Source organism: Caretta caretta, chromosome 1 (genome assembly GCF_965140235.1).
Source record: "Caretta caretta isolate rCarCar2 chromosome 1, rCarCar1.hap1, whole genome shotgun sequence".
Taxonomy (NCBI): Eukaryota; Metazoa; Chordata; order Testudines; family Cheloniidae; genus Caretta; species Caretta caretta.
Window position 1 is genome coordinate 45,613,903 of NC_134206.1, and position 26,744 is coordinate 45,640,646.

The 26,744-nt window shown below is 41.5% G+C and overlaps 1 protein-coding gene across 2 annotated transcripts in view; it reads right to left on the reverse strand.

Moving 5' to 3' along the window:
- Positions 1 to 3,994: 3,994 nt before the first annotated feature.
- Positions 3,995 to 26,744, reverse strand: part of USP12 (ubiquitin specific peptidase 12) — a 74,477-nt gene continuing 51,727 nt past the window's right edge. For both annotated transcript variants that reach the window (XM_048846309.2, XM_075127545.1), the window contains 5 exons: positions 19,144 to 19,220; positions 18,769 to 18,852; positions 12,950 to 13,147; positions 11,164 to 11,242; positions 3,995 to 6,777 (listed from right to left, as the gene is read on the reverse strand). In XM_048846309.2, the coding sequence (XP_048702266.1) occupies positions 6,676 to 6,777; positions 11,164 to 11,242; positions 12,950 to 13,147; positions 18,769 to 18,852; positions 19,144 to 19,220 (540 nt within the window). In that variant the 3' untranslated portion in view covers positions 3,995 to 6,675. The remainder of the gene's footprint in view (positions 6,778 to 11,163; positions 11,243 to 12,949; positions 13,148 to 18,768; positions 18,853 to 19,143; positions 19,221 to 26,744) is intronic.

The following is a 26,744-nucleotide window of genomic DNA, read 5'->3' on the forward strand; positions in this document are numbered from 1 at the left end:
CATAGCATCACTCATCAGACGGCTCGTTCACACTGCAGCATTTGTCAGCAGCTCCATCCTGCTCCTGAGCCCTGTCCCCCCACCTCCCACTCCACGGAGATGGGGTATATTGGTGGGAGGGAGGCAGGGGGAAGGGGACACCCTGACATCATTGCCCTTCCCCTGCTGCTCTGCACAGCAAGCGGGAGAGTTCCGGGAGCAGCTGGTCAGGGGCTCCAAGGCAGAAAGCAGGAGCAATGTGGCTGCAGAGCAGTGGGGGGAGGGGCACCTGAACACATTACTGGATTTGTGCAGCTCTGCTAATCAAGTGTACGGCCCTTGATTGACTCTTGGGTGACCATGCAGCTTAGAGGGAACACAGCTGGTAAGTGAATACATTGATTTTTGTGAAACTCAGAAATTACCTCAGGAATGAGTTTTGAACAGAGATGAAGGAAAAACTTCTCTTTGAGAAATGTAGTGTGTGGCCATGAGTGCTCCAAATTCTGGCTTCTGGCTGATGTGATGGCAATAAGGAAGGAGACCTTCATAGTCATGTGGGACATTGAGCACATGGGCAGAAGCTCAAAGGAAAGTCTGGTAAGTATTGAAAGCACAAGACTGAGATCCCATTGTGGTGTTGGCTTAATTACTGGTGTGAACATCCTTGTTACACCCTTTAAGAATATGGTAGTTCCTAGCTGAGTAAAAACACAAGAGTCCTCTGTTGGAGGGCGGAATGCACTGATAGCTGCTAAGTGGACTCATGACAAGCTAACAGAAGGGCCTGACATCTTGAGGGTGAGGAGGTAGTCTACAAAGGCAGGAATACCTGCTATTTTGGGGAATACAACTGTTTTCTTTTGTGCCCAGTATAGAAATGTCTCCATTTAGCTAGATAGCATATTCTGATGGAGTCTTTTCTGCTTGTGACTGAGGACAGTTTGAATGGTCTCTGGAGAGGAACATTCTAGATCTGATGTCCATCCAAATGGCAGTCTGTGAGGTAAAGAGGAAACTGGCTAGGATATCTGATCTCACTGTTCTCCTCAGTTAGCAGATCCAGGAATGGTTGGATGCTGATGGAGGACAAGTTGACATTTGTAGGAGGTGTGAAAACCAGAACTCTCTGGGCCAGGTGAGTGCAATGAGAATGACTTATGTTCGTTCATGACAAATCTTTTGTAGAACCTGTGGTACTAATAGAATGGGAAGGAAAGCATACCTCAGGTGGTCTGTCCAGGCTAGCTGAAGGACATTGCTCTGGGAGCCCTGACCTAGAGTTGCTCTAGAGTAGTGTAGATTGAACTTCTTGTTCGTCTGAGAGACAAAAAGGTCTCAAGAATACTGAGTGAAAATTTTGTTTGGGATTGAATTGTGCATCTCCCACACATAATCTCCTGAGACTGTCCACCAGAGTGTTTTGTGCACCTGAAATGTTTGTTGCCAAGATTGGTGTTCCGTATACACCAGGTCCATACAGAAGATAGTCGTCATGTTGTCTGACATTACATGGACATGTTGGGATGGTATTAATGTGGGAGGAATGCACTGCAAGCCAGTTGGACTGCCCATAATTTTGAGATTAATGTGCATCCTGGCCTCCCAAAGAGATTGCGTGCTTTGTGCCGCATGACTGCCCAGTAGGCTCTCCAGTCTAAGAAAGATGTATCTGGGATTATGGTTGCATCAGGTGTCAGTGAACTGAAAGGGATTCAAGCACACACCTGTTCCAGGTTTGTCCCCACCCTGCAAGGCAAGCCATGAAATTGATGGGAATTGTCACCTTGTCACACAGCTGAACATAATTTGTTGGGGGAAGAGTCAACATGGTTTTTGTAAAGGGAAATCATGCCTCACCAATCTACTAGAATTCTTTGAGGGGGGTCAACAAGCACGTGGACAAGGGGGAATCCAGGGGATATAGTGTACTTAGATTTTCAGAAAGCCTTTGACAACATCCCTCACCAAAGGTTCTTAAGCAAAGTAAGCTGTCATGGGATAAGAGGGAAGGTCCTCATGGATTGGTAACTTGTTAAAAGATCGGAAACAAAGGGTAGGAATAAATGGTCAGTATTCAGAATGGAGAGTGGTAAATAGTGGTGTACTAGGGTTGCCAACTGTCTAATCCAGGGATTGGTATCCTTTGGCACCCAGCCCGTCAGGGAAATCCGCTGGCAGGCCGGGACGGTTTGTTTACCTGCAGCATCCGCAGGGTCGGGCAGCACATACCTCGGCCCATGCCGCTTCCCGCAGCCCCCATTGGCCTGGAACAGCAAACCGCAGCCAGTAGGAGCTGCGATCGGCCGAACCTGTGGACACTGCAGGTAAACAAACCGTCCCGGCCTGCCAGCGGATTTCCTGATGGGCCGCATGCCAAAGGTTGCTGATCCCTGCTCTAATCACACAAACACCCTTGCCCCGCCCCTGCCCGTTCTCCGAGGCCCCGCCCCACTCACTCTATCCCTCCGTCGCTCATTCTCCCCCACCCTCACTCACTTTCACCAGGCAGGAGGTTGGGATATGGGAGAGGGTCTGAGCTCTGGGCTGGGGCCAAGGGGTTTGGTGTGGGAGGGGGCTCCGGACTGAGCCTGGGGCAGGGGGTTGGGGTGCAGGGTGGAGCTTTTACCAAAGATGGCATCCGTCTAAAAACAGGTATGACATCAGGGGAGGAGCTAGAAAGCTAGAAGCAGATTGGCTGAGAGGAGCTGACCTTGAGAGAGCAACTAGTTTATCAGGCTGAGACTATAGTGGGTTTTGGGGGTTTCTAGAAGAACAGGAGTAGTGAGACACCTCAGCTACCTTGCCAGCAGCAATGGCCACTACATCTGCAGCTCAAAGAGACCGCAGCTGTGCAAGCAACACTCCAGAGATCAGAAGGACCAAATTAGATGGTACAGAGGGAATTCGAACAGAAGTGTAAGTCTGATCTTCTTTTCTACCTATTTAAGAGTGTATGGGTCTCTCTGTAAATAAAGCTGGATGCTTGCATCTTGAGTGAGATCTCCCCTATCCGTTCTACAACTGCTTGGCCAATGCTTACAGGATGTTAAATGTTTAGTTTTAAGTGTTAATGTTAGTGTTAAAGTAAATGTTTTATATTAGTCAGTGAAAATGATGATGGTTTCTCATATGTGTATATAGAGACAGCCTATGCCACAATGTATTAAGTATGGGGTTAGATTGTAGCACAGACTAAAAGCCTTTGTGTATATGGGCTCTTTATATGCATATTATATTGAAACTACTGCATTTCCTGTATGTATTAGATATCTTATGCGGTCTGTCTTATTTTGTTGTGCCACTTTAACTATAGGATTCTTTAAATGTAATTCTACGGCATTTTACCATGTTTTATGTATTCTTTTGTGCTTTATTAAATACAATGTAACCACTTTTTTAAAATAAATAATTCTTTTGTTTTCTAAGAATTACTGCTTGTGCATCTATCCTTGAGCCGAAGGCTGTATCCGTGTCCTTTCAGGGGTTAGCAAGACTAACTTGCTCTGGGGAGCCCTCTGTGGTTAAGAGACAAGTCCGTGCGTAACACCCTGGCAATTCCTTTAGGGCAGGCCAAAACCTTGTTATCCTTTGGTTAAATTAGACAAATTTGTGGGTAACATATTTGGCATCCCTGTATTGGTGGGCTTGAGGTGCTATTTTAAACCCTGAAGCTTGAAAGTTTTATTTCAAGGTCAAGGAGGGTACAGCACCCCTTATTGGATAAAAGGACGACTGACACCAAGCAGTAATATTTTTTTCTCTCTCTTCTTTCCCCCCCTTTTCTTTTTTTTGACAAATACACATACACTCTCAATACACACAAGCACACACACAACTTCATTACATACACATACCTGCTTGCATATCTGGCAGCCGTGCGCAGGTCTGAAAGGCAAGTAGGACCTGTCACTTAAAGCAGGAAATTCTAGACATTTTTACAAGTTTTGAGAACATTACAAAAGCACCAGAGGCCATGTGACTCAACAGTAGGGATATACAAAGAATACAGTACTTACCTTCAGAGAACATATTTTATTATTTAATAGACGTTTTTGCTCCAATATACAAAATAGGGGACCTGTCATCCCAATTAACATTTACATAGTTACACAGAAATCATTTCCATCATTTACAAGTGAAGATTCTTCTCACACTCCCCATTGCAATTACAATCAAGAGATAATCCTCTAATGCTTTTCATATTGGTCAGTTACATTTTGTATTTCCTCTGCCTGTAGTTTCTGGTATCAATTTTACCAAGAATTTACTTATATTTTTCAGTTGCACTAGAAGTGAAATTAAATGCATCATTTGGAACCACTATCTCAAAAAACCCTATCCAAAATAAATCACCATTTTATAAAAATATGTTGCAGGAGTAAAGCAAAATATCCTGTGGCTACCAGTGAAACAAAAATGCTTTAAATTTTGTTACTGTATAAAATATGTTTAGCAACTCAGCTTGGCTTTTAACTACATACATTTTTAAAAACTGTAAAATGACTGAGCAAACTTTTATCAGTTAACAAAAACTAATGCGACAATGGTTTTACAAAGCTGTACATTTAATGCAAGGGACTTCATCTTTCTGGCATGTACTATGGTCCAACTGATTCACCCCTCACTCTTTTCCCACTGAAACCTGGAAAAACAGATTTAGGTTCTAAAATAATTTGGTATAAGCCCTTAAAAATATCTAATCCATTATATTTTTTATGTCTCTCCCAAAATATTTGTGATGCTTTTCTTTGCAATGCTGGTAGTTTAGCCAAGCTACATAATTTATACAAAAGAATTTTAGCCAAACCAAGGTTTCAGAAACCTTGCATTTATAAAAGCAATCTGTTATAATATGACAAGAATTTTCTTTCATATATGTTAAATAGCCCAATTTACTTAGTGACCCTGTTCACCTATTCATTCAGTTGAACAAATCTTGAAGTCTTTTCCTGAGATAAAAATACAGGTAAGTAAATATATTAGTTATAGCAGCAGACAGGAGACATTCTTTTTAAAGGTTTCAACAGTATCAATAAAATAACCTTAGAAAATTACAATAAAGTAAAAATCACTATCTGAAATGGGATGACAAGGACATCCAAGACCTGATAGCCAGAATCTGAAATATGTATTCCATCATTTTCCAGAAATTACATTCAGCCACTGTCAGACAACAAACTAATGCATGGAAAAGTATCAAATCAAAACATTTCACATATTTCTTATTACATCTATTACTTGGTGGTGCTATTATTTAAATCTTAATGCTGTTTCATAAACCCAAAGCAAGGTAAACTTTAATTTCAGAAAATTCACCTCATATGACTTGAAAAAAATCTCAAAACACTGAACTCCTTTTACATTCCTAGATTATTTCATTTATTATCAACTTCATTTCATATTTAGAGAGTTTTTTGAAAGTCACCCAGGCTCTTGGGAGTCTGAATGGATCAATTTTTTGAGAAGGGAATGATATTCTGAAAACTGTTTATTTTGATCCAGGTTTTTCTAACAAATTATTTAGAGTATGGACCCTTAATGAATAAAGAACAGTAAGGATTAGAGTACACCACCAGCATTTCACTATAGTAAGCATTCTTACAATCATCATTCAGACAGCTACAGGAAACATTTTACGGCTTGGCTTTTTCATCAGAGTAAAACCAGATTCATTGTTTAATTATTAAATTAAAATATGAAAGACATTGAGCCAGATACCAGTTCCTCCTGAAAGAGAGAATACAAAAGTGGTAAAACAGAAGGGGTAAAAGACATTTTATGCATTTTATTTAGAATCTGTCTTTCCTAAAAAAACCCATTTAAATGGAACAAGTAAATCTAATTCAAATATATATATAAAATTATGTTCAAGATTTGTTATGCTCTAAGACAATACATAGGACCCTAGTAGTTATAGTAATTCATAAATAAAAATAAACTATTATTGACCTCCCCATCTTTCTCCATAGGGAGATTAAAAGCCATAATTTTTACTGATTGTTCCCGACAGCATAGGTATATATTACTATAATGTAAGCTTCTTCAGAGAAGCAAAACATACTTGGCCTCCTTGACACTAGTTTATATTTTCTGTTAATCTATTACGGTCAAGAAGGCAACTGTGTTGTCCCAAGTATATTTGTTATTTATATATTAAAGAACCCAGGAAAAAAACAAAACAAAAAAACCTGTCCACCATATTCTTTCATAATTGAACACAGTCAAATTACTGCACAAAGAATTCTCTGTCTTTTCAAATAAAAAAATCAGTATAAAATACCAGATTTATATTGCTTCTATTGCACTGCCAGATTGTTGCAATTAGCCTTGAACCAAACCCCAGTGAAGTCAATGGGAGTCTTTCCATTGATTTTAAGGGGCCCTGGCTCAGGACTTTAAAAAGAGAAAATGTGTTCACTGTTGGAAGGTTGTTCCTACAAGAGTGGCGGGTATCTCTCTTTTCTCTTTGCAGTTGTAGAAGAATTGTGTAGTCAGCATGATACCTGAGTAAATAAAATGAACTTGATATGAAGGGTTAAAAAAAAAAAAATCCAAACTTTCCTTTGTTGTGTGCAAACTGCGCGACTGTCCCTGGAGCTCCCTGCATTCCATTTTTTAAATCAGTGCTTGCTCCATTCCATTATAGCCAGAGAAGAAACGAGGCATAAAATCTCTCTTCACCACAGTTCCTGTTCAATCCCGAGACTGATAGAAGAGAATGTAACCAGACTCAGAGTTCTTTGAAATGTCTGATGTCAACCCATAGAATTCTTCAATAGCTTGTGCATCTATTTTCTACAGAAAACAAAATACAAACATTAATTGTAAAGGGAAAAAAATCTACAATGACAAATGTATATTCTATTAAGTTACACTTTGTGAAACAATGACAAGATATTCTGGTCTCATCTGCTAATTACCTTTCTCCGGATAACCTACGTTATAGAAGGGTTATAAGGCTTTTAGGTTTTTTTTTTACTTCCAAATCATCTTTCCTCCACAGCAGCCCATCTTCTGTCTAATTTAAGTAACTTGAACATCTAATACTAACAAATGGACTAAACATGAATACAACTTAATCATCATCTGATAGGTTCCTCACACAGAAAGGTGATTTATAATGGTAAAGATCTTTCCTGACGAGGGGATATAAAGGATATAAAGATCTTTTCTGATGAGGGGCCAAAACTCACCATGGGCTATGCACATATAAGAACTTACAATCAGCACTGAACTTATAAATTGGACTAATCAGAATGTAATAAAGTAGACCAACTTAGACAGAGATGGGGGATGAGCATTAAGAGGACAAAAGGGCACGTGGCTCTTTAAAAAATTATGAGCTACTAGGACGATAGACACTTAAATTGCAAGAAGAGCCTCTAGTTTGTGATATAGAGCAGGATGCAAAGAGCTGCCAGATGCTACCACCATCATGATGATTTTGGGGAGCACAACAGAAATTGAAGCCAAATTAAAGGCAATAAAAGAACTCTTGATTCAGAACAAGCCACAGATATATTTCATACAGCAGGATTGTGGAAATAAGCACTCTTTTCCCTCAGATCAATTAGATTTAATCTAATCTTTTGCCTCCACTGATGTGATGACTAATTGGATCATTTCCATCTTGAAGCACCAAATACAGCTACTTAAGATCTAGTATCAGCCAGCCTTCTTTGGGAATGCAAACTCTAGTAAATTCCTGAAAAGCATTCTCGCTCAGGTTCTAGTGAGATACATTGATGTTTGAGAGGTTGCAAGGCCTGTCCTAGCACCATCCACTTTACTAGTGGGAGAGTGAACCTTTAACTCTGTTGCAGTATCTTAAAATCCACTGACTATCCTGTCAGGACAACTGACACCACTCATCAATCATCTTTGAGCCCCCCCAGGAAGAAGTCTTCAGTAGCCTGATTGGTTCTGGCAACTGAAAGGGAAGACTAACCTCTTGGTATCTCAGGCAAAATGTTCTTTTTCATTATGCAGTTCTTGCACATTGTAGAGAAAAATATGTACTACTAATACACCTTATAGGTTCTAAATGAACTCTATGAACTCAAGGAACTGACTGGGGCATCACTGTGGGCAGTTCAATTAAGACCTCTATTGAGTGTAGCTATGGTTAAAAAAAAAAGCAATCAAGATGATAGGGTGCATAAGGAGAATAATGAAGTCATAAAACTATATAAATCAACACAATGGCCTCATATGAAATACTATATGCAATACAAGTTATACCATCTCAAAAAAAGGATATTGTAAAATTAGAGGGAGTTCAGAAGGCTGACAAGAATTATTTAGGTGCACAAGAAAACTCCTATAAGAGACAAAAGACTGGGACAGTTTACCTTAGAAAAGAAAGGAGACAAAATAAGAGGAGACGTGATAGAAGCATACAAAACATAAGAATGGCCATACTGGGTCAGACCGATGGTCCACCTAGCCCAATATCCTGTCTTCCAATAGTGGCCAGTGCCAATTGCTTCAGAGGGAATGAACAGAACAGGCAATCATGAAGTGATCCATCCCCGGCCACCCACTCCCAGCTTCTGGCTATCAGAGGCTAGGGACACCATCCCTGCCCATCCTGGCTAATAGCCATTGATGGACCTATCTCCATGAACATATCTAATTCTTTTTTGAACCCCATAATAGTTTTGGCCTTCACAACATCCTCTGGGAACAAGTACCACAGGTTGTGTGAAAAAGTACTTCCTTTTGTCATTTAAACCTGCTGTCTAATAATTTCACTGGATGACTCCTGGCGCTTGTGCTATGTGAAGGAGTAAATAACACTTCCTTATTCACTTTCTCCACACCATTCACAAATTTTATAGATTTTTATCACATTCCCCTTTTAGTAGTCTCTTTTCCAAGCTGAAATGTTCCAGTCTTTTTAATCTCTCCTCACACAGAAGCAGATTCGTATCCTTAATCATTTTTGTTGTATGAACAGAATAGAGAACGGACATTAGGAGCTTCTGTTGTCTCTGCCTCACAATGCAAGAATAAGGGACTATCCAATGAAACTAAAAGGTGGCAAAGTCAAAACTGATGACAGAAAAGACATTTTCCACCCATTTAATTCGACTGTGGAACTCATTTACATAGGATGTTATTGAGGCCAAGGATTTAGCAGGATTTAAAGAGTTTATATGGATAACAATAATATCCAGAATTACTGGAGTTAACACTAACGAAAAGATTATTGGAAAGGAAATAAAACCTCATACTTCAACATTAAACCAATCTCCAGCTATTAGGGATTAGGATTAAACCTTCCTGAGGGGCAAGTGACTCTATATCTTTCTACTGTGGGATTTCTTGCACCTTTCTCTGAAGCATCTGGTAATGGCCACAGTCAAGAACAGAGTACTGGACTAGTTGGACCATGGCTCTGATCCAGTATGTCAACTCCGGCATCCCTAAAGGGCTTGGAGTAATGCTTGTCCAAAAAGTTTCTTGCCCTTAAAGAAAGCAGTAGTAAGCATCCATTTTATCTACCTCTCTACCTGCCATGTCTTTTGCCACAGGATCCACCAGTGACATTAATGACCAGAAGAGAAAAGCAGGATGACCTTATCCAAAAAGAAATTGTAAAAAAAGTAGGAAAACAAGCAAAGATTCATGCAGGCCTTTATCATCTGCCTGGAACACACTGATACTTCAGCAGCTGAGGGTTTGAAAAAAAATGCCCAAGCACTTAAGACTACAAGAATATGGCAGAGTCAGCTGATGACACGCACATGGTTTTCAAGTCCTCGCTGCATCTCAAGTTGGACTCCAGTTTCCTGTCATACTACTATTTCTGGAACATTATGCTAGCCATTGAAGGGTTTACTTCTTCACTGACAAGAAGAATACTGTCAAAGTGCTTCCTAGCAGAATCAGTGCATTGCACTGGAGGTTGCATCGCTTTTGAGAGTGCAGTGTCAGAATCTGGATTCTTCCGTGATTCAATTTCCTTCGCTTTCCTTATGGAAAAGGAAACAGAAGGATTCACTTACGACTTAACATCTCTTCCTATGAGCCTTTTGATTCTAAGAATCACTCCACAGTAAATCCAAGACTGAAGACTCCACTTACACAGTGTATTAAAATCTTGTGGCAAAAAAATTATGCTCTGGTACAGGAGTTTCTCTTTCTTTATATGAACTACAGAGAGCCCTTTGGTGACATAACAGTACAGAGAGAGATGGTCCCAAAAGCTTCACAAGCTGGTTCCACACAGGGCTTGGGAAAGGGGAAAGCAGCATCCTTCAAAGAACCATCTCCCAAAAGCCTCCAATGAAGAAAGTTGTATGATCTCTATCATAAGTCAAGGTAGGGATTAGAGAAGACAGTGTGGAATCTTAGTCTCCTTAAAGAAAACTTGGACAAGCAGGCCCTACTACTACCTGGCACTAACAACCAGGGTAATGGAGTTTAGATCAAGGGGTGATGGGAGAGAAGGAAAACAAATAAAAGAAGGATTGGCTGTCCGTCCCACCTGGCCTCATCAAAGGTTTAGTTAAGCAGACTCACTACACAGGGATATATGACCATATTTTCCAATGTTATGTGACCTCCTCTTTGGCCCTGGCATCTCTCATATGGGAAGAGTGGTTTTGTTTTAGAGAGTTTTCCCTCCCTGCCAGGAAAAGGTGAAGGTCACAGGTGGCAAAAGCAGCAAAAGAGATCTGCCATTAATCATCATGCTTGATTCAGAGTTGCAGAGTCTCAGGTACTTCTCTGAAAGACTCTAATCTACCCATAAGGTTGATATTGCAGATAAGACTGCCATGGAGGATAGCCATAAAAACTTAGCAATTCCTTCGGGCAGAGTTACCTCTATCTAAGCTATGACTATTAGTCTCCCTAGCACAGATTTTTCTTCTTTTGGTAAAAAGCAATTCCTCTGGAAAGTGATCCAAAAAGATATACATTTTGAACAAACAGCTCTACTTTATCTTCCTCCAATAAATATCTAAACATGACTGTACTCAAAGAACAAGGATTGAATCTATCTAGTTTAGGAAAGAAAGGAAATGTAGCTGAAGATATTTCTTCAAAGTATCAGCACACTATTCCTTTTAATCTTTAAGTGATCATAAATGGGGTGTTGGGATGGCGGGGGCTGGGGGGGGGGAGACTTTTGTTTAGAAGGAGTAAAAACACCAGGGTTACAGCAACACTTACCTCTACAATATCATCATCAAAGAGCAACCAAAAATCATGACTCTTCACTATTGCAATATAATGTCCTCGATTAGGGCCACTGTATTAAAAAAACGAAACAAAACATAGAACATTAACATTATGAATGTCTATTTTATTAAAGAGCTGCTTTTTTCCACAAGAAAAAACATTTAGTAAAAATTAAGCTGATTATTTGTATTTCTATTTGTATATTCATTCCCCTTTATGTTACCAAGGACATTTACATGAAAACAAGACATTAGTCATCATGACGCCAAATATTATACTAAACAGAGGCTTAAATAAGGAATAAGTAGGACAAGCTATGACAACATAAATGAGAGACTTTCATGCTAAGGCTTTATTGACAGAACTAGGGAAAAAAATATAGAACATTTTTTATTTTAAAAAAAGGGGGGTGGCGGTTGAATGGGGGTGGGGGGGTGATCAAACTTTCCACACCAGATTGGATTCTGGGTGAGACCAATACCAAGAAGTTTCATACCAAAAACATAACTTTGAAGAATATTCAAAACCCATGACAATAGGGGAACTTGGAAGAGTCGTTCCATCAGTATTATTGATCTGTCTCTTATCTATAATGCTGTCCCAAATTTTATGTGAGGCAACAGAAGGTCATGGACTTGACCAGCCAGGATGGACAGAGGTTCAACTCAAAATGTGTAACCTGAAGCACGCTAGCACAGCCAGGACCTCAATGAGGCACACAAACTCAAGCAGAGACGATTGCGTGTGCCTGTTCTCATAAGAAATTGCTTTGAAAGTAGACAGAGTTGGTTAAGATGAGTAATTTTATCCACAAAGCAATATGAAAACTCCTCATAGCAACAACTTGACCATTCAATACAATGCAGGCCACCTACAACAGTTCCACTGTGCAATACCTTGTAGATTAAGGCAGAGACAAAAACATTCTTTACCTTCTGAGCAGACACAGAAGAAGATGTTAAAACATGTCTCTAAGGTGCCACAAGTACTCCTTTTCTTTTTGCGAATACAGACTAACACGGTTGTTACTCTGAAAAAATGTCTTGCATCTCAAACAGTCAGGCTTGGAACTGAATTTGAACTATGAATACTCTAACAGTCTCCTTTCTCATTTGTCTATTGCAAATCATCTGTAAATCACACTGACTTATGAGATGAAAGGTCTGAGGAAGGGGACATCTAGAGGTCACTGAGTTGATGTTTGCAGACAAAAAGGTCCACCCAGGATTTTGTTACATTATTCTATCAACAAAACAGCACACTCCCTCAGAGCCAGCTAAAAACTGGCAGGTCCCATTAACCAATTAAGCAGATTAATAAAGCAGGAGCAGCATTGCCTTTACTGAATAATGGCACCCCAACCTCCAACCATAGGAGGCAATCTTATGGTAGATTTGTGATCGGTGTTCCATTTGGGGCTCCTGTGCTTGAAAAGTAAAATTAGAACACAAGTGCACAAACTTTAAGAATAGAATATACTTCTTAAACGTCCATCAACTAACATAATACTTTGAACTTGAAAGCAGGGAGAAGAGATCAAATCAGGCTATTTAAAAAATTGTACAAAACTGTTCTAGGAAAAATTCTGTTAAAATCTGAAGGTATCTTTTGTTGAAGAACTTACTTAACAAGGTCAAATACATTCTGCAATGTTTCCTTCTGTGCTACATACTTTCTTAAATCACTTTAGAGATTACTTAAATTAAGTGATACTGGATTTCTGTCACAATGTTAATAATGTCATACAAGAACCCCAATGTGACAAACTTCTTATTACCTCCCACAATGAACGACTACAGCAACAAGGTCGTACATTCTGTCAGGATTGGTGGCATCTCCCGAAGTGTTAAAAAGTCTAAGTTCTAAAGGAAACACTACTCTATAAGAGAGTTTTGTATATCGATGTAGCTGATCCATGTATTTAAATCTCTTCAGATGGAGAGCTAGAATCATAGGCAGTTTTTTTACTTTCATCCTGAAATGATAAAATGAAATATATATCATATCTCAGATTCCAAGATTTCAAAATTTTAGGTTGACATTGTCAGAAATGAAAAAAACAGTCTTTTGAATACTATTAAAATACACTCAAGTATTAAAGATGCTCAGCTTGTCAGTTTCCTGAATTTTCTCTATTAAAACCACATGATCAGTCATCTTTTCTTCAGCATGTCTTAATGCTGCAACACCTAAACAATAAAACAAGTTATGAACAACTGCAGTAAGTTACACATGGAGATTAACCCTAAAAGAGAACTGCAAATGTGTGTTTGAAAAACATGTTAAATAAAAGCTTATGTGCCTTATGCCCCAAACAACATAAGTAAAAGGGACATGCAGCACAGAAGTGAATCTAAATACACTTTCCCTCATCCTTCTTGTTTAGGTCCCTAAAAGCAAAACCCAACTCTTTCGTGATACTTCTACGCACAGACCAATTTGTTTTAGAACTACTGTGGAATCCAACTGGAATACAGAGTTATCCTTAAGGTAGAGGGAGTCAAGCTAAATGTTTTCATTTTAAAATGTGTGGCTTATTTTTCAAAAAAAAAAAAATATACATATGTAAAAATTAGTTTTATGTCTGCAAGGGACACAAATGTCAATATACTGCTATTTAACTGATGTAACCCCACCCAAACAAGTCAACACCGTACTCCAGAGAGTGCCATGATAGCATGATCTGCCTGTTACTTTGGAGGACAAAAAACAAGGCAGCAGCAGATGGAAAATACAATCCTAGATTCACCAATGTGTTCAATAACCCCCTTACCCTGTTTGAGCCATTCAGGCCAGAATCTCAAATAATTTGCAGTGACTACAAAACTTTATCAGCTGACCACAGAAAGCCTGGTGGTGAGCTAACAGTTCTGCTTAATGAACAGTAAATTTACTCACTTAACTCACCTCATCCTCTCCCTCCCCACAAACATCCATTTGTCTAGCTCATCCATCAACTGCATCTTGTCATAACCTATGCTATAAACTCTTTAAAGGCAGGAATTGTCTTTTTATTGCTTATTAGTAGGGCTCTGTGTCTGTCACGGAGGTCGCAGAAGTCACAGATTCCATGACTTTCTGTGACCTCCATGACTTCTGCAGCGGCCATTGTGGGTGGCCCAGGGACAGCCACACTGGCCACTGCTGGAGCAGCTCTGCAGCCAGCTGCACTGGCTGCTACTGGAGTGGCCCCAGGGCTGGTCCCGGGGACCGCCCGAGCAGTGGCCAGTGCAACTGGCCTGGAGACTACCTGAGCAGCAGTCCCAGGGTGGCCAGAGCAGCAGCAGGTGGGGCTGCCCTGGGGGTGGCCGGAGCAGGCACTGATCGGCAGCCCCTGACAGCTGGTGCGGCTGGCCCCGGGTCCCCACCCCACTCCATGCTTGAGCAGTGGCTCCCTGCCCCGCGGCCTCCCAGCTAAGATTTAGTCAGGGGTATTTATAGTACAAGTCTGGACCACTGATTTTTGTTTATTGCCAGTGACCTGTCCATGATTTTTACTAAAAATACCTATAACTAAATCATAGCCTTACTTATTAGTACAGCACCAGCACAATGAGTCACGACCCTCAATTGGTGCCTCTTGACATTACTGCAATACAGATAAATCAATAAAAAACAAAAAGCTACCCAGGACTACAAAGAGACAACTTTAGGAAGACAGCCTTTGTGCACCACAACAGTGGCTTTCAACCTTTCCAGACTACTGTACCCCTTTCAGCAGTCTGATTTGTCTTGTGTACACCCAGGTTTCACCTCAATTAAAAAACTACTTGCTTACAAAATTAGACACAAAAATACAAAAGTGACACAGCACGTTATTACTGAATAATTGCTTACTTTCTAATTTTTACCATCAAATTATAAAATAAATCAACTGGAATATAAATGTACTTATATTTCAATGTATAGTATATAGAGCAGTATAAACAAGTCACTGTCTGTATGAAATTTTAGTTTGTACTAACTTCGCTAGTGCTTCTTAAGTAGCCTGTTGTAAAACTAGGCATATATCTAGAGAAGCTTATGTATCCCCTGGAAGACCACTATGTACCCCAGGGATACGTGTACCCCTGGTTGAGAACCAGTGCACCACAATACTAAATCTCTGTTGTGCCAGCACTTAAAAAAATAAATTAAAAGTACCGGAGAAACACCTAATGCCTTCTGCAACCCTACTCAGTGAACATTTTGAATTTGGAATAAAATAAAAGGAAAAAGTCTGAATCACCTCTAAGTCTCTGATGTATATCAGAACATTAGAATGAAGCTACATTAAAGAAAGGCATGAATAGTTTCGGAAAACACTCCAAAAGATGTACATCATAGTAAGTACATGATCTCCAAACTTCCATCCTCAGTGATATCCTCCCCCAAGTGGAACATTCTACAGCAGCACCACAGCAACTAATATATCACTATCTAAAAGTGCAGTTAATACACCACTACATAAAAGTACAACACAAACTCAGTACAACAAAAATATCCTGCCTCCTCTCTTGTGCAAAGACATGAAGGGTCTCAGCTCTCCCTAAAATTCAGCCCATCATAGAATTCAAAAGCAGCACATGGATCAAAAATAAACTGTATAATTTCAAACAACCTCAAAAGTTAATCAGGGCAAAGATATGGAAAGTGTTGACTGTTGACCCTGACTTGATCTTGGAGGCTTCACAATCTTTGGGCTATGATTCCTTTGGTAAGCATGTTTAATGGAAGTTATGAAAGCTGTAAAAGCAAGTAGGAGAGCACACATAATTGGGTTATTAGGCTAAAATCTGCTGGGCCCAAGAAATAACCCAGGTCATAAATTCTGCACTCATTCTGAAAAGACACAGAAGTATCCACAAGAGGACAGCACACAGCAGTTATGTAAGAATGGAGTTTGCGGGGAGGCTTTAGCGATCTGGCTGCTATACAATAACTAGGCAGTTAAACTGTATTTATGTATAAGAATGATTAAGAAATGTGTGATGCAGTTAATTAATATTAATAATTAGGGGTTTGGCTAGGGACACCCAAAAGGCTACGCATGGATAATAGACCGGTATCAATCTTGTTATGGTCACATAAGGTGGTCAGTGTGGTTAGATATCCAACAGGATACAAAAAGTGGGATATAAAAGGCTCTGGTTCTGGTTCTAAGCTGCGCACTTGTGTGGCCACCCAGGAGCAACCCAAGTGCCATGCACGTGATTAGCAGAGCTGCACATAGCGGTATGTGTTCAGGTGCCCCTCTCCCCACTGCTCTGCAGCCATGTTGCTCCTGCCCTCTGCCTTGGAGTCCCTGACCAGCTGCTCCTGGGATCCTCCTGCTTGCTGTGGAGAGCAATGGGGCAGGGGGACGCTGATGTCAGGGTGTCCCCCTATCCCCTCTGCCATGCACCCCATCTCCGCAGAGCAGGGGAGAGAGGACAGGGCTCAAGAGCAGGAGAGCTCAGCTGCTGTGGTCTGAACCTTCTGGCGTGAGTGCCTTAAAGAGACAGTGCATGGTCTCTCAGACTGCCCAAGTAGCCAGCACACTCACTCTCTCTCTCACACACACACACACACACACACTGTCTCTCCCCCTCCCCACGTACTCCATCTCCGCAGAGCTGGGGAGGGGACACAGGCTTCAGGAGCAGAAAAGCTGTTGGCAGCTGCTGCTCTGAGCTTTCTGATAAGTACCTTAAAGAAACAGCACATGGTCTCTAATAGACTTCCCCAGCAGCCAGCGCACGCACACGCACACGTCTCTTTCACACTCACCTCCCAACACATACTTGTGTTGTTGTTGTTACTTCCTGCTACTTCCTGCAATGCACATATAATCTCTGTAATTTTATTCTTTCAAAGTGCTGTTATTTTAGTTGTTTGATTGGTCTATGCATTTCATAATTTTATTTCTCTCTTATGCTTAAATTTAATTCTTTGAGTAGTGAGTTCTAGAATGCCTATCCTGTCCTGGCTTGTGTAACTACCCCTATGGTAACTTTAAAAAAATATATATATACCTAGGTTTTTTTGTTTCTACTGATGGCACACATCTGCACATTACCTCAATATTGGTGCACATAAAATTCATTCCGTACATAGATGGAAAAAATTAGAGGGAACATTGCTCTGGTTCCCTATTTTTGGGTTCACTGGGTCCTCAAGATGCCTAAATCAGAATCCCTTCTGATGGGCTCCACTTATTATTCCTTCTATCTTTGTTTCCAATGGTCTCTATAAAGTTGAAAGTACGTACAAAGCACATTGTACTGGTCTTATACTTCTGTATAATGGTTTTTCTATTATTTCAGTTACAGTTGTCTGTATTAACTAAAGCTAAAGTTTCTGTGTGAGCTTCACTAACTTTCATTTTTAGTAGCTGCCTGAAAAAGAATCTGTGACAAATGTATGTTGCACCCCAATAAATAATCTTACAATTGTTAAGGCTAAAACAGTTTTTAGAAGTACGGATCAGGGTAGATGTTTAGCATTTTTGCCAAGTCCATATCAAATTCAGGAAATAAAATTAAAAATTCAGTCTTAACTTTGTGAGCCCAGTCTTCTTCAAATTAAAAACCATTCAGCATCCTCATGATTCTGCTTTCCTAATCTCCATAAAATTACAAGTGTCCTTTATGGAGAGACAAGAAACCAAATAGTTATTTGACCTCCATAATCTACTCTTAACTTGGCCAGATATTGGACCACTTCAGGAATATCCAAACTCTCAGTTGTCTTAACTTAAACAAGTGCTCTTTTCTTATCTTAACCGTGTTCAGATACAGTTAAGACTGATCGTCACACATAGTATCTTGAACACAAACTTCTCCAAAGATCTTGCTGTCTTAAGTATTCTATTTCTTACTGAAACATGCACAAATAATTAGGGTAGTTCTTGAGACTGCAGCCACAGAAATTATCCTTAAAAGCAATCTTTTGACAACCAAAATATATACAGGACACACAAAACCAGATAGACAAGGTAGCCACAAACTGTCTTTCTCTGCAAGGAAAAATGTCAGTTCACACAAATCAAGCTTCTTTGGGGAAACAAATACTATGAAAGCTCATAATTTTAGGATTGTGAGGCCCCACTTTCACGGTCTGTATTCTAAAGAACTAACTTAATAAACATCACTTTAAAAAAATCAAAACATAATTTTTGTGATAAACTGACATGCCCACTTTTCAGAAACCCCTCACCAATCTTGACAGCAGTCTCTCTAGCACTCTATCTCATCTTTATCAGTAGTTATGCTTGATGTTGAAATTCATCCCTGATAAAAGGGAAGTGACACTGGTTGGTTGAGGGAGCAACTAGAAGATATGGCAAGAATATCACTGTCCCCATAACTGAGGTGTGTATCTGCAGTGCGCCATGGGCAGATACCCCAGTGTACAACCTACCACCATCTGGCACGTTGCCTTTTGGAAAGTTTTGGCAATGCATGGTGGTGCAGAAACAAGTCATGCGGGGGTGACTGGGAGCAAGGGGTGAGCTTCTCAGGGTGCAACTATCTCTATCCCATAATGTCATCAGTATGCCATCATTTTCGCACCTTTTGAAAAAAATCATTAACAAGTTCCAAAAATGGAAATATATATTTTCTAAGTACACTATACCTTTTATGTGCTTCCTGTTTACTGCGACATTCTTCACAGTAATATTTGTATTCACTGCACAGAGTTTCTGTATTGCTGAAACCCCTGAATATAACAGAAAGGAAAATGCAAGATGTAGAAGAAACTACTCCTTGATTTTGAAATATGTACTGATTTTTAAACAAAACAAAAATCACACTGTTTTACATCATATGTTTACATGTCTCATTTTAAATAAACAGGGACAATAAGCATGTAAAATAAACATTTGGACTATCAAATTAACCTGAGATATTTTGCTTTACTTCCTCCATTTTCATCTTCATCAATTTATTATTAGTTAACATGGTGACAGATGAAAGACTAAAATGTATAAGCATTTGTTTGTGCATGTACCTTAAGCAGTGAGTAATTGATGTATTTTGCTCTACATCAACAGAAAGGTCTAAAAAATCTTCATCTTTGCTGCTTATCTGCAGGAAAAAAAAGACTGATTATTAAAATAAATCTGCAATAAATTATAACCAAAATTGATTGTAGTGATTAACCTCACCATTACTGACAATTTCCACTGCTGGATACTAGATCTTATCCTTGAACGAGAAGAAAAGAGGATGCATTCACCTCAATCTTCCTAATTTAAGTACATACTTAAGTCCTTTTGAAATCTAAGGTGTGGTAGACTTTTTTCCCTTCCTGATTTAGGATCAGGACAGAAGCTTGGAAAGTGGTACCGTGGTTAGGTGAAAGGGAGACAGGGATTTGGGCAAAAACTAAGGTAAGTGTTGAAGATCATCTTGTCACTAGGGAATAGCAAATACGGAGGACTAAAGGGAAGTACAAGAATTCTAATTTTCTTGGCCAACCTGATTGCTATCCAGAACTAATGTCAGAAGGCAGAACCACAAATCTACCAAATGGAAAATCTTGAAGGGAAGTTTGCACAACCCTAAGGGGACTAAGTACAGTTGCCATAGAACCAGTGAGGGGCTATCTGAAAGGAAGAGGAGAAGATTCCACTGTACACCACCGCTGCAAGACTGCTGAAGATTCTGAAGTGCAGAGCCTTTTATGTAAAGGGGCCTTCAATGGAAAATCTTATGTAGAAAATCTAAGATGGGGGGATTCTGATTCTTCTCTTTCTAAAAAAAGCCTATCCTGTATCATGTGGAAAGTGCCACCTTCACCTCATTGTACCTCTTTCATTTTCTCTTTTTTGTGGGTGCAGCATGGTAAATAAGGAAGTATTATTTACTCCTTCTCATAACACAGGAACTAGGGAAATTAATTGGCAGCAGGTTTAAAACAAACAAAAGGAAGTACTTCTTCACACAACACACAGTTGTGTGCAGTCAATCTGTGTAACTCTTTGCCAGAGAATATTATGAAGGCCAAGACTATCACAGGATTCAAAAAAGAACTAGATAAATTCATGGAGGATAGGTCCATCAATGGCTATTAGCCAGAATTGGCAGGGATGGTGACCCTATCCTCTGTCTGCCAGAAGCTGGGAATGAGTGATAGGGAATGGCTCACTTGATGATTACCTGTTCTGTTCATTCCCTCTGAAGCACCAGGCATTGGCCACTGTTGGAAGACAGGATACTGGGCTAGATGAACCTTTGGTCTGACCCAGTATGGCCGTTCTTATGGTCAGGGCACCTGGAGATGCTTTACCACTTCAGGAGTGCCCTGTTGTGGACCAATGCAAGAGATTTAATACACTTGGGTTCTAGGCATTACTGGACCCAAGATGGTTTCAGCATGAGGGCAGAGGGATTTATACCCCTTGGGAAAGCATCAGCAGGTCTAGGCAACACCTTCCCTTGGCCAGTCTGGGGAAATTAGGATTAAAGGAGTCACAGGATGACTAGTGCTCTTTAAGACAATCAACTGCCTATCATGCTGACCAATACTGTCTCACTGTTTTCTTGTACTCCCAGATCTGTGTGTCTGTATTCATCTGTTGTCTCTTGTCTTATACTTAGACTGTAATCTCTTTGGGGCAAAAACAGTTTTTTTTGTTCTGTGTTTGTACAACACCTAGCACAATGCGGTGCTGCTCCATGACTAGGGCTCTTAAGTGCTACAGTAATACAAAATAATATTATTATTAATATGACCAGGAAGGGAGGAAATGTATGAGCCAAGGAAAATTCCTTGGAACAGTAAAGCATTCCTTTAGCTAGTGTTTCTATGTCCAGATACATTTAAAAAAAGGAGAGAGTTTGTCATGGAAATATATTGCCAACAGGTCAACAATGGAGATACACCATTTCTTGAGGATTTGCTGGAATATCTCTGCCTTTAATGACCACTCCCCTGGAAGAAACTTTATCAGATCAGCAAGTTCACTGTGCATTTAAGGTGACCCAGATTAAATATGGCTCTACTGAAAGCAGAACTGCAAAAGAGGCAGACTCCCTAAGCAGAGTGGGTTTTTTCATGTCATACTGCTGATTCAAGTATGCAACTATTGCTGTGTGTGCCTCACTTTATGAGGGTGTATTTTCCTTGAATTAACCTTCTGAACACCAAGAAATGCTAACCCAATTACATTAGGTGTTTTTGTGCTGTGCTGAGAAGGCATCCTTGTGTGCTCCCTATCCCAAGAAGCTCATGACCAATGCTATGTGTATTCTGGCTAGGACAAGAGGAGGGATAGTATCAGGCTGCCTTATCTCCTGCAGAATCAAGAAACCTTGAAGTATGTGGAGATGTAGATGAGAACCCTAATCCACACTGAAGCAAATGTGAACAATAGTGAAGCGACAAAGGAGTGTGAAGGGAATTATCTAACAGATGTATTCCTCCTTCAAACCCATAGGATCGGCCAAGGCATACTGGCCTAGATGTCCATGACTCTGAGGTGGTACACCTTCCATAAGGATAAGTTACTCACCATGTAGTAACTTCAGTTCAAGATGTGCTGTCCCTTTGCGTAGTGCACTTCTGGGTTGCACATGTGCTCCATACACCCAGGACTGGAGATTTTTCCTTAGCACTGTCTGCCTGATCCATATTCATGTGCCACCACTCTCCTTGCACTCTGCATTTAGGGGATAAAGGAGGCTGCCAGACCACCAGCAACTTAGTTCCTTCACTACTGTCAGTCCCCGGTAGGGGGAACCAGGCAGTGGGGAATGAGAGCAGGCAGTACACTAGACCATGGGTCTCAAACACGTATGCAGCCCACGGAGTTATTTCCTGCCGCCCGCCATAGCTCCTCTCACCCCCCACCCCTGCACCTCCGAGTACACCACATCCCCGGTCCTCTGCCTATCTCCCCGCACTTCCTGCTGCCAAACAGTTGTTTGGCAGCTCTTGGGGCTTTCCGGGAGGGAAGGGGGAGGAGCAGGGATGAGGCATGCTCAGGAGAGAAGGTGGAGAAGAGGCGGGGCTGGGGTGGGGATTTGGGGAAGGGGCTGGAATTGGGGCAGGGAGGGCAGTGGAGTTTGGGTGGGGACTCTGGGGAAGGGGTTGGAAGAGGCTGGGCTGGGGTGGGGCGGGGCGAGGCCGGACGCAGAGCTGGGGGCTTTTGTATCTTTGTATGAAAAGGTGTCAGTGATGTGGCTCTTGGGCCAATGTCCTCATGTGGCCCTCATGGTGATTTGAGTTTGAGATCCCTGGTCTACGACATTTGAAGTAATTTCATCCTTTGCAGGTAAAAGGAAAAGAGCCCTACACACATCTAGTAAGTGCCATGTCACCTCTTCCCTGCTAGAAAGAGGTTTACTATTAAAAATGGTAGCTGGATACTTTAGTTCATGTGAAAATCTGACACCACCTTAGGAATGAATTTCAGATGTAGTCTTATGGATACCTTGGCCTAGTGGAGAACTGTATCAGGGAGGTGCGGAGGGGTGGGAGTAGAAGAGGGAAGGAGGTATAAGCCATGAGCACTCCCTAGCTCTTAGACTCTGACATGATAGTGACCAAAAATGCTACCTTCATGGAGATACGTAGTAGAGAGCAGGATTCCTGGGGCTTGAACAGTGACTTAGTAAGGGCTGATAAAACAAGGTTCAAGTCCCAGGCTGGTACACATTTTGCCACCGGAGGGAAGTCTAGAATTACACCTTTCAGGAAGTGGGCAGTGACTGGGTGGGAAAATACAGAGTAAGTATCTGTATCAGAGTAAGTATCTACATCTATGCTGCACACTCTTCACGGCGGCATGTAGAATACATACACTATACCTCCCTAGCATGGGTATAAACAGCAATGTAGATGGTACTGCACTACTTTGGCATATAAAGACAGCCCTGAACCCTTAAGGTATGCACACTTTTCAGCCTTTTACACGCTGAAACAGTGGCTCCCATGTTTACACTGCTATTTTTAGCAGTATAGTTTCCTGCTGCCTCCTCATTGATACAGCTTTTCCCCATCACAGAGAGCTGCCAAAGCTCGTCCCCACCGCAGGGAAACACTCAGGAAGCAAGGAGGCAGTGGGGACACTGCTGGAAACTCTCCCTGCTACCTCTCCCTTGCTAGAGAGTCTTTCACTGACGCACGTAGCTATACACTACAGTGTGGATGCAGCCTGCCTTTACTTGTGCATGTAGCTACTCATATACAGCACGCTGTCACCAGTATAGCCTACGTGTCTACTAGTGGATGACAAGCACAGATGGCCTCCAGGTGTATCCTGAGAGACCCAAATGACAGCCCCGAAGATTTAAGTAGAAGAGGTAGTTCAGTACTCATTGATTCTTTGCTCAAAAGGAGGAAATTCCTTGTCTATTAAAACAACAAAATGCAAATCTTCTCCATTTTGATTTGTAACATTTCCCAGTATAGTCCCTTTCTACTGCTGCTCAGAATAGCTTGTACATCAGCTAAACAGGCCTTTTCTAACACTGACATCCAACCAAATACCTTCCCCTCAGGTGAAGCATGGCTGATTTGGGTTGGTAAGTCCGTCCTTTGCCCTGGGTTAATACCCAGGGGGATGGCAGCGAGGAGGTCAGGAGGACAGTTGCAAAAGAATAGGGTACCAGAAATGATGGCCCCAACCTGATGCTATGAGGGTGACTTGCACCTTGTGCATTCTGATTTTCTTCAACACCTAAAATAATAAGGTAATTTGGAGGGGAACGCGTATTTCAGGGCTCCTGACCATTACATGAGAAAAACATCTCCCAGATCACCTGGCACTTGTTTACATGGGACATGAAGAGATCTGTGGATGCAAGATCCCACACCCATAACCCCTCCCACAAAGTTGGTTCATGCTGGTCCCATTCAAGTTCTGTGGAGAAATGTCTGCTTATAGAATCTACCAAAATGTTTTGGATTCCTGGCAGGTGGACAGCAGTCAGGGTAATATACATGGGAATGCTATAGTTCCAAGGGCAACGGATCCACACAAAACTGAGGAGTGTGCTCCTCCTTGCTTGTTGATGCAATAGGCTGCCATCACATCCAATAACACCCAGATTAACTGGCCACAGATACGAGGGAGAATTGTTCGTAGGCTAGTCCAGCTGCTCTTAGCTCCAACACATTGATGTGAAGCACAGATTCCTGAGAAGACCATACAACTCAACCAACCTGTCCCTCCAAGCGTGTTCCCCAACGTAAAACGTGTGCATCTGTGGTTATAGTCTTTGCTGAAAGTGGGGAGTTGAACAGCACTACCACACATACTTTTCCTCTGTCCTCCCACCAACTACGGGAGGTTAAGACCCTTTTGGGAATCAGGACTAACAAGTCGAGACTGTGTTTGCCCAGAGTGTAAACAGTCCACAACCAGGCTTGCAGACATCAGAGATAAAGTTTTGCCAACAGGATAAGTACTTGTGTCCGTATGACCCAATAGCGCCAAGCAGGACCATGTGGATGCCCTGGGACTTGTCTAGCTTCACTGAACTAGTCAGATGATGGAGAGGAAGTGGTCGTGTAGTACGTATGCCCTGGTTGTAACAGCATCCAGCCTTGCTCTGATAAATTCTATCGATTGTGAGGTTTACAGGGTAGACATCTCCAGGTTAATTTTAAAACCCAACCTATCAGATAACGTAGACGTTTGGTGGTTGCTTCTTGTGTTTCCTGGCAAGATTGTCCCTTTAGGAGCCAAATCATTTAAGTAAGGATAAACTGTCACTCCTTCATTGATGAAAGTGAGCCGCTACTACTGACAGCACTTTGATCAACACTTCAGCACTGTCAAGAGTACAAAGACGAGAACGCTGTACCACTTTTGGCTGGCCACAAATCTCAGGAATTCCCTGGCTGCCCAATGAATGTCCATGTGAAAGTAGACATCTTTGAAAATTAGAGCTGTAAAGAGATGGGATAATTGATGGCAGGGTCACCACTCTGAACTTTTGGTGGTGTATTAATTTGTTCAATTCCCTGAGAATGGGTTTCCATCCTCCTGCCTTTTGGGGGATAAGGAAGTACCCCAAGTAAAACCCCTTTCTCCTTGCTGTCGAAGGCACTAGTTCCAGTGCCCTCAAAAGCAACTCTACCTCTTACAGAAGCCTCCCCTCATGAAAAGTGTCCCAGAAAACAGATGGAGGTTGGGGAAGGAAGCAGACTGCTGGTGTATCCTAAGGAGATATCCTCTACTACCCAGCTTTCCATTGTGAATTCTGTCCAGACAGATAGGTAATGGGAAAGTTAGCCTTCAAAGGGAGGGGTAAAACCAGAGGGGATGTGTAGATATGGAGGGACAGTTGGTGTGTGCTTTTGAAGGTCCTGCCAAAACACCAATTTCCAATGGCCGTAGCTGTGAAGTAAAGGACAAGTGTCCCTGTGGTAGATGGTAAAATCATACTTGGCCATCAATGCTTGGCAATTTGACACACAAAACTGCAGGGAAACCAAGGATATGCCTTTTTCCGAAAGAGGTCAAGACTCTTTACTTCTTTCTTATGTGGCGTAGTCCTGGTTTGTCTCTGTCTGTTATGCTTGGCGGCCAATGACACTACCAACAAGTTGGGAGGAGGGGAAAGAATAGGTACTCTGACCCTTTCACAGGTACAAAATGCCTGTTTTCAGCCCATAGGTATACTGGTGGGATCATGGTAAGCATCTGCCAAGTGTGCTACTAGTTTAGAGGGTCTTAATAGGGAGCACAACTCAGACTCATGCTATGCAAGATATCCAGCAGTTTGTGTGGTGCTTTCTGGACCTCTTCCATGGGGATTGTAGCGACTCTGTCACCCTCTTAAGTAAGTCCTGGAAGGTCTTTGTGTAATCAGGATGTGGTGGTGAAGCTGGAATCACCGCCTTGTCTGGGGAAGAGTAGGGTAAGGTCACTAGTATAGAATCCTCCCGCTCCTACTCTTCTCTTCTTCCTTATGCTGCTATAATTCCATGTCTTCAGGAGGCTGACAAAGCTCTTCCTTTTCTCTCAGGACCCTGGATCTCCTTTATCCTCTTGTTAGACAAGAGACCTTACCGGGCAGCAGTTTCACAGATCTTCCAGGCCCCAATACTACCATTGTGGGATCTCATACCTCCTTGGTGCAGGGCCTTGGTACAGTACAAGGTACCAGAAGGCATAGTGGGGTACTCTTTCATATAAGAGTAGTGAGATACCTTGGAGACACCCAATGTTCTGTCTGGGCTCAGTCCTCTCAAAGGACCCCTCAAGGCACAGTCCAGAGTGGGCGTCTGTCATAGTTCTCTTGTGACTCTGAAGTTGTGAAGCTCAGATCCAGTGTGAGCACCCTGTTGTTAACAGTACCGTGTTTCAACAACTACTTTTACATGAGGATGGAGAGGAATACCATAGGGATACTGATACCAGCTGCCATTCTGGCATCACATGTTGGGGTCTGGAAAGGAGTGGAACATGTATTCCGAGAACACTGGAGTCGAGAAGTGAGCCAAAAATCAATGGAGTAGTTTCCATACCTCAAGCTAAAAGTAGATTTTTTTCAGTTAAACAATAAAAGGTTGTTTTAAGAGAAAGGATGGTCTTGTGGTTAAGGTAGTGGACTGAGTCTTTTGATACTTGGCTTCAGTTCTTGGCTCTGCCACTG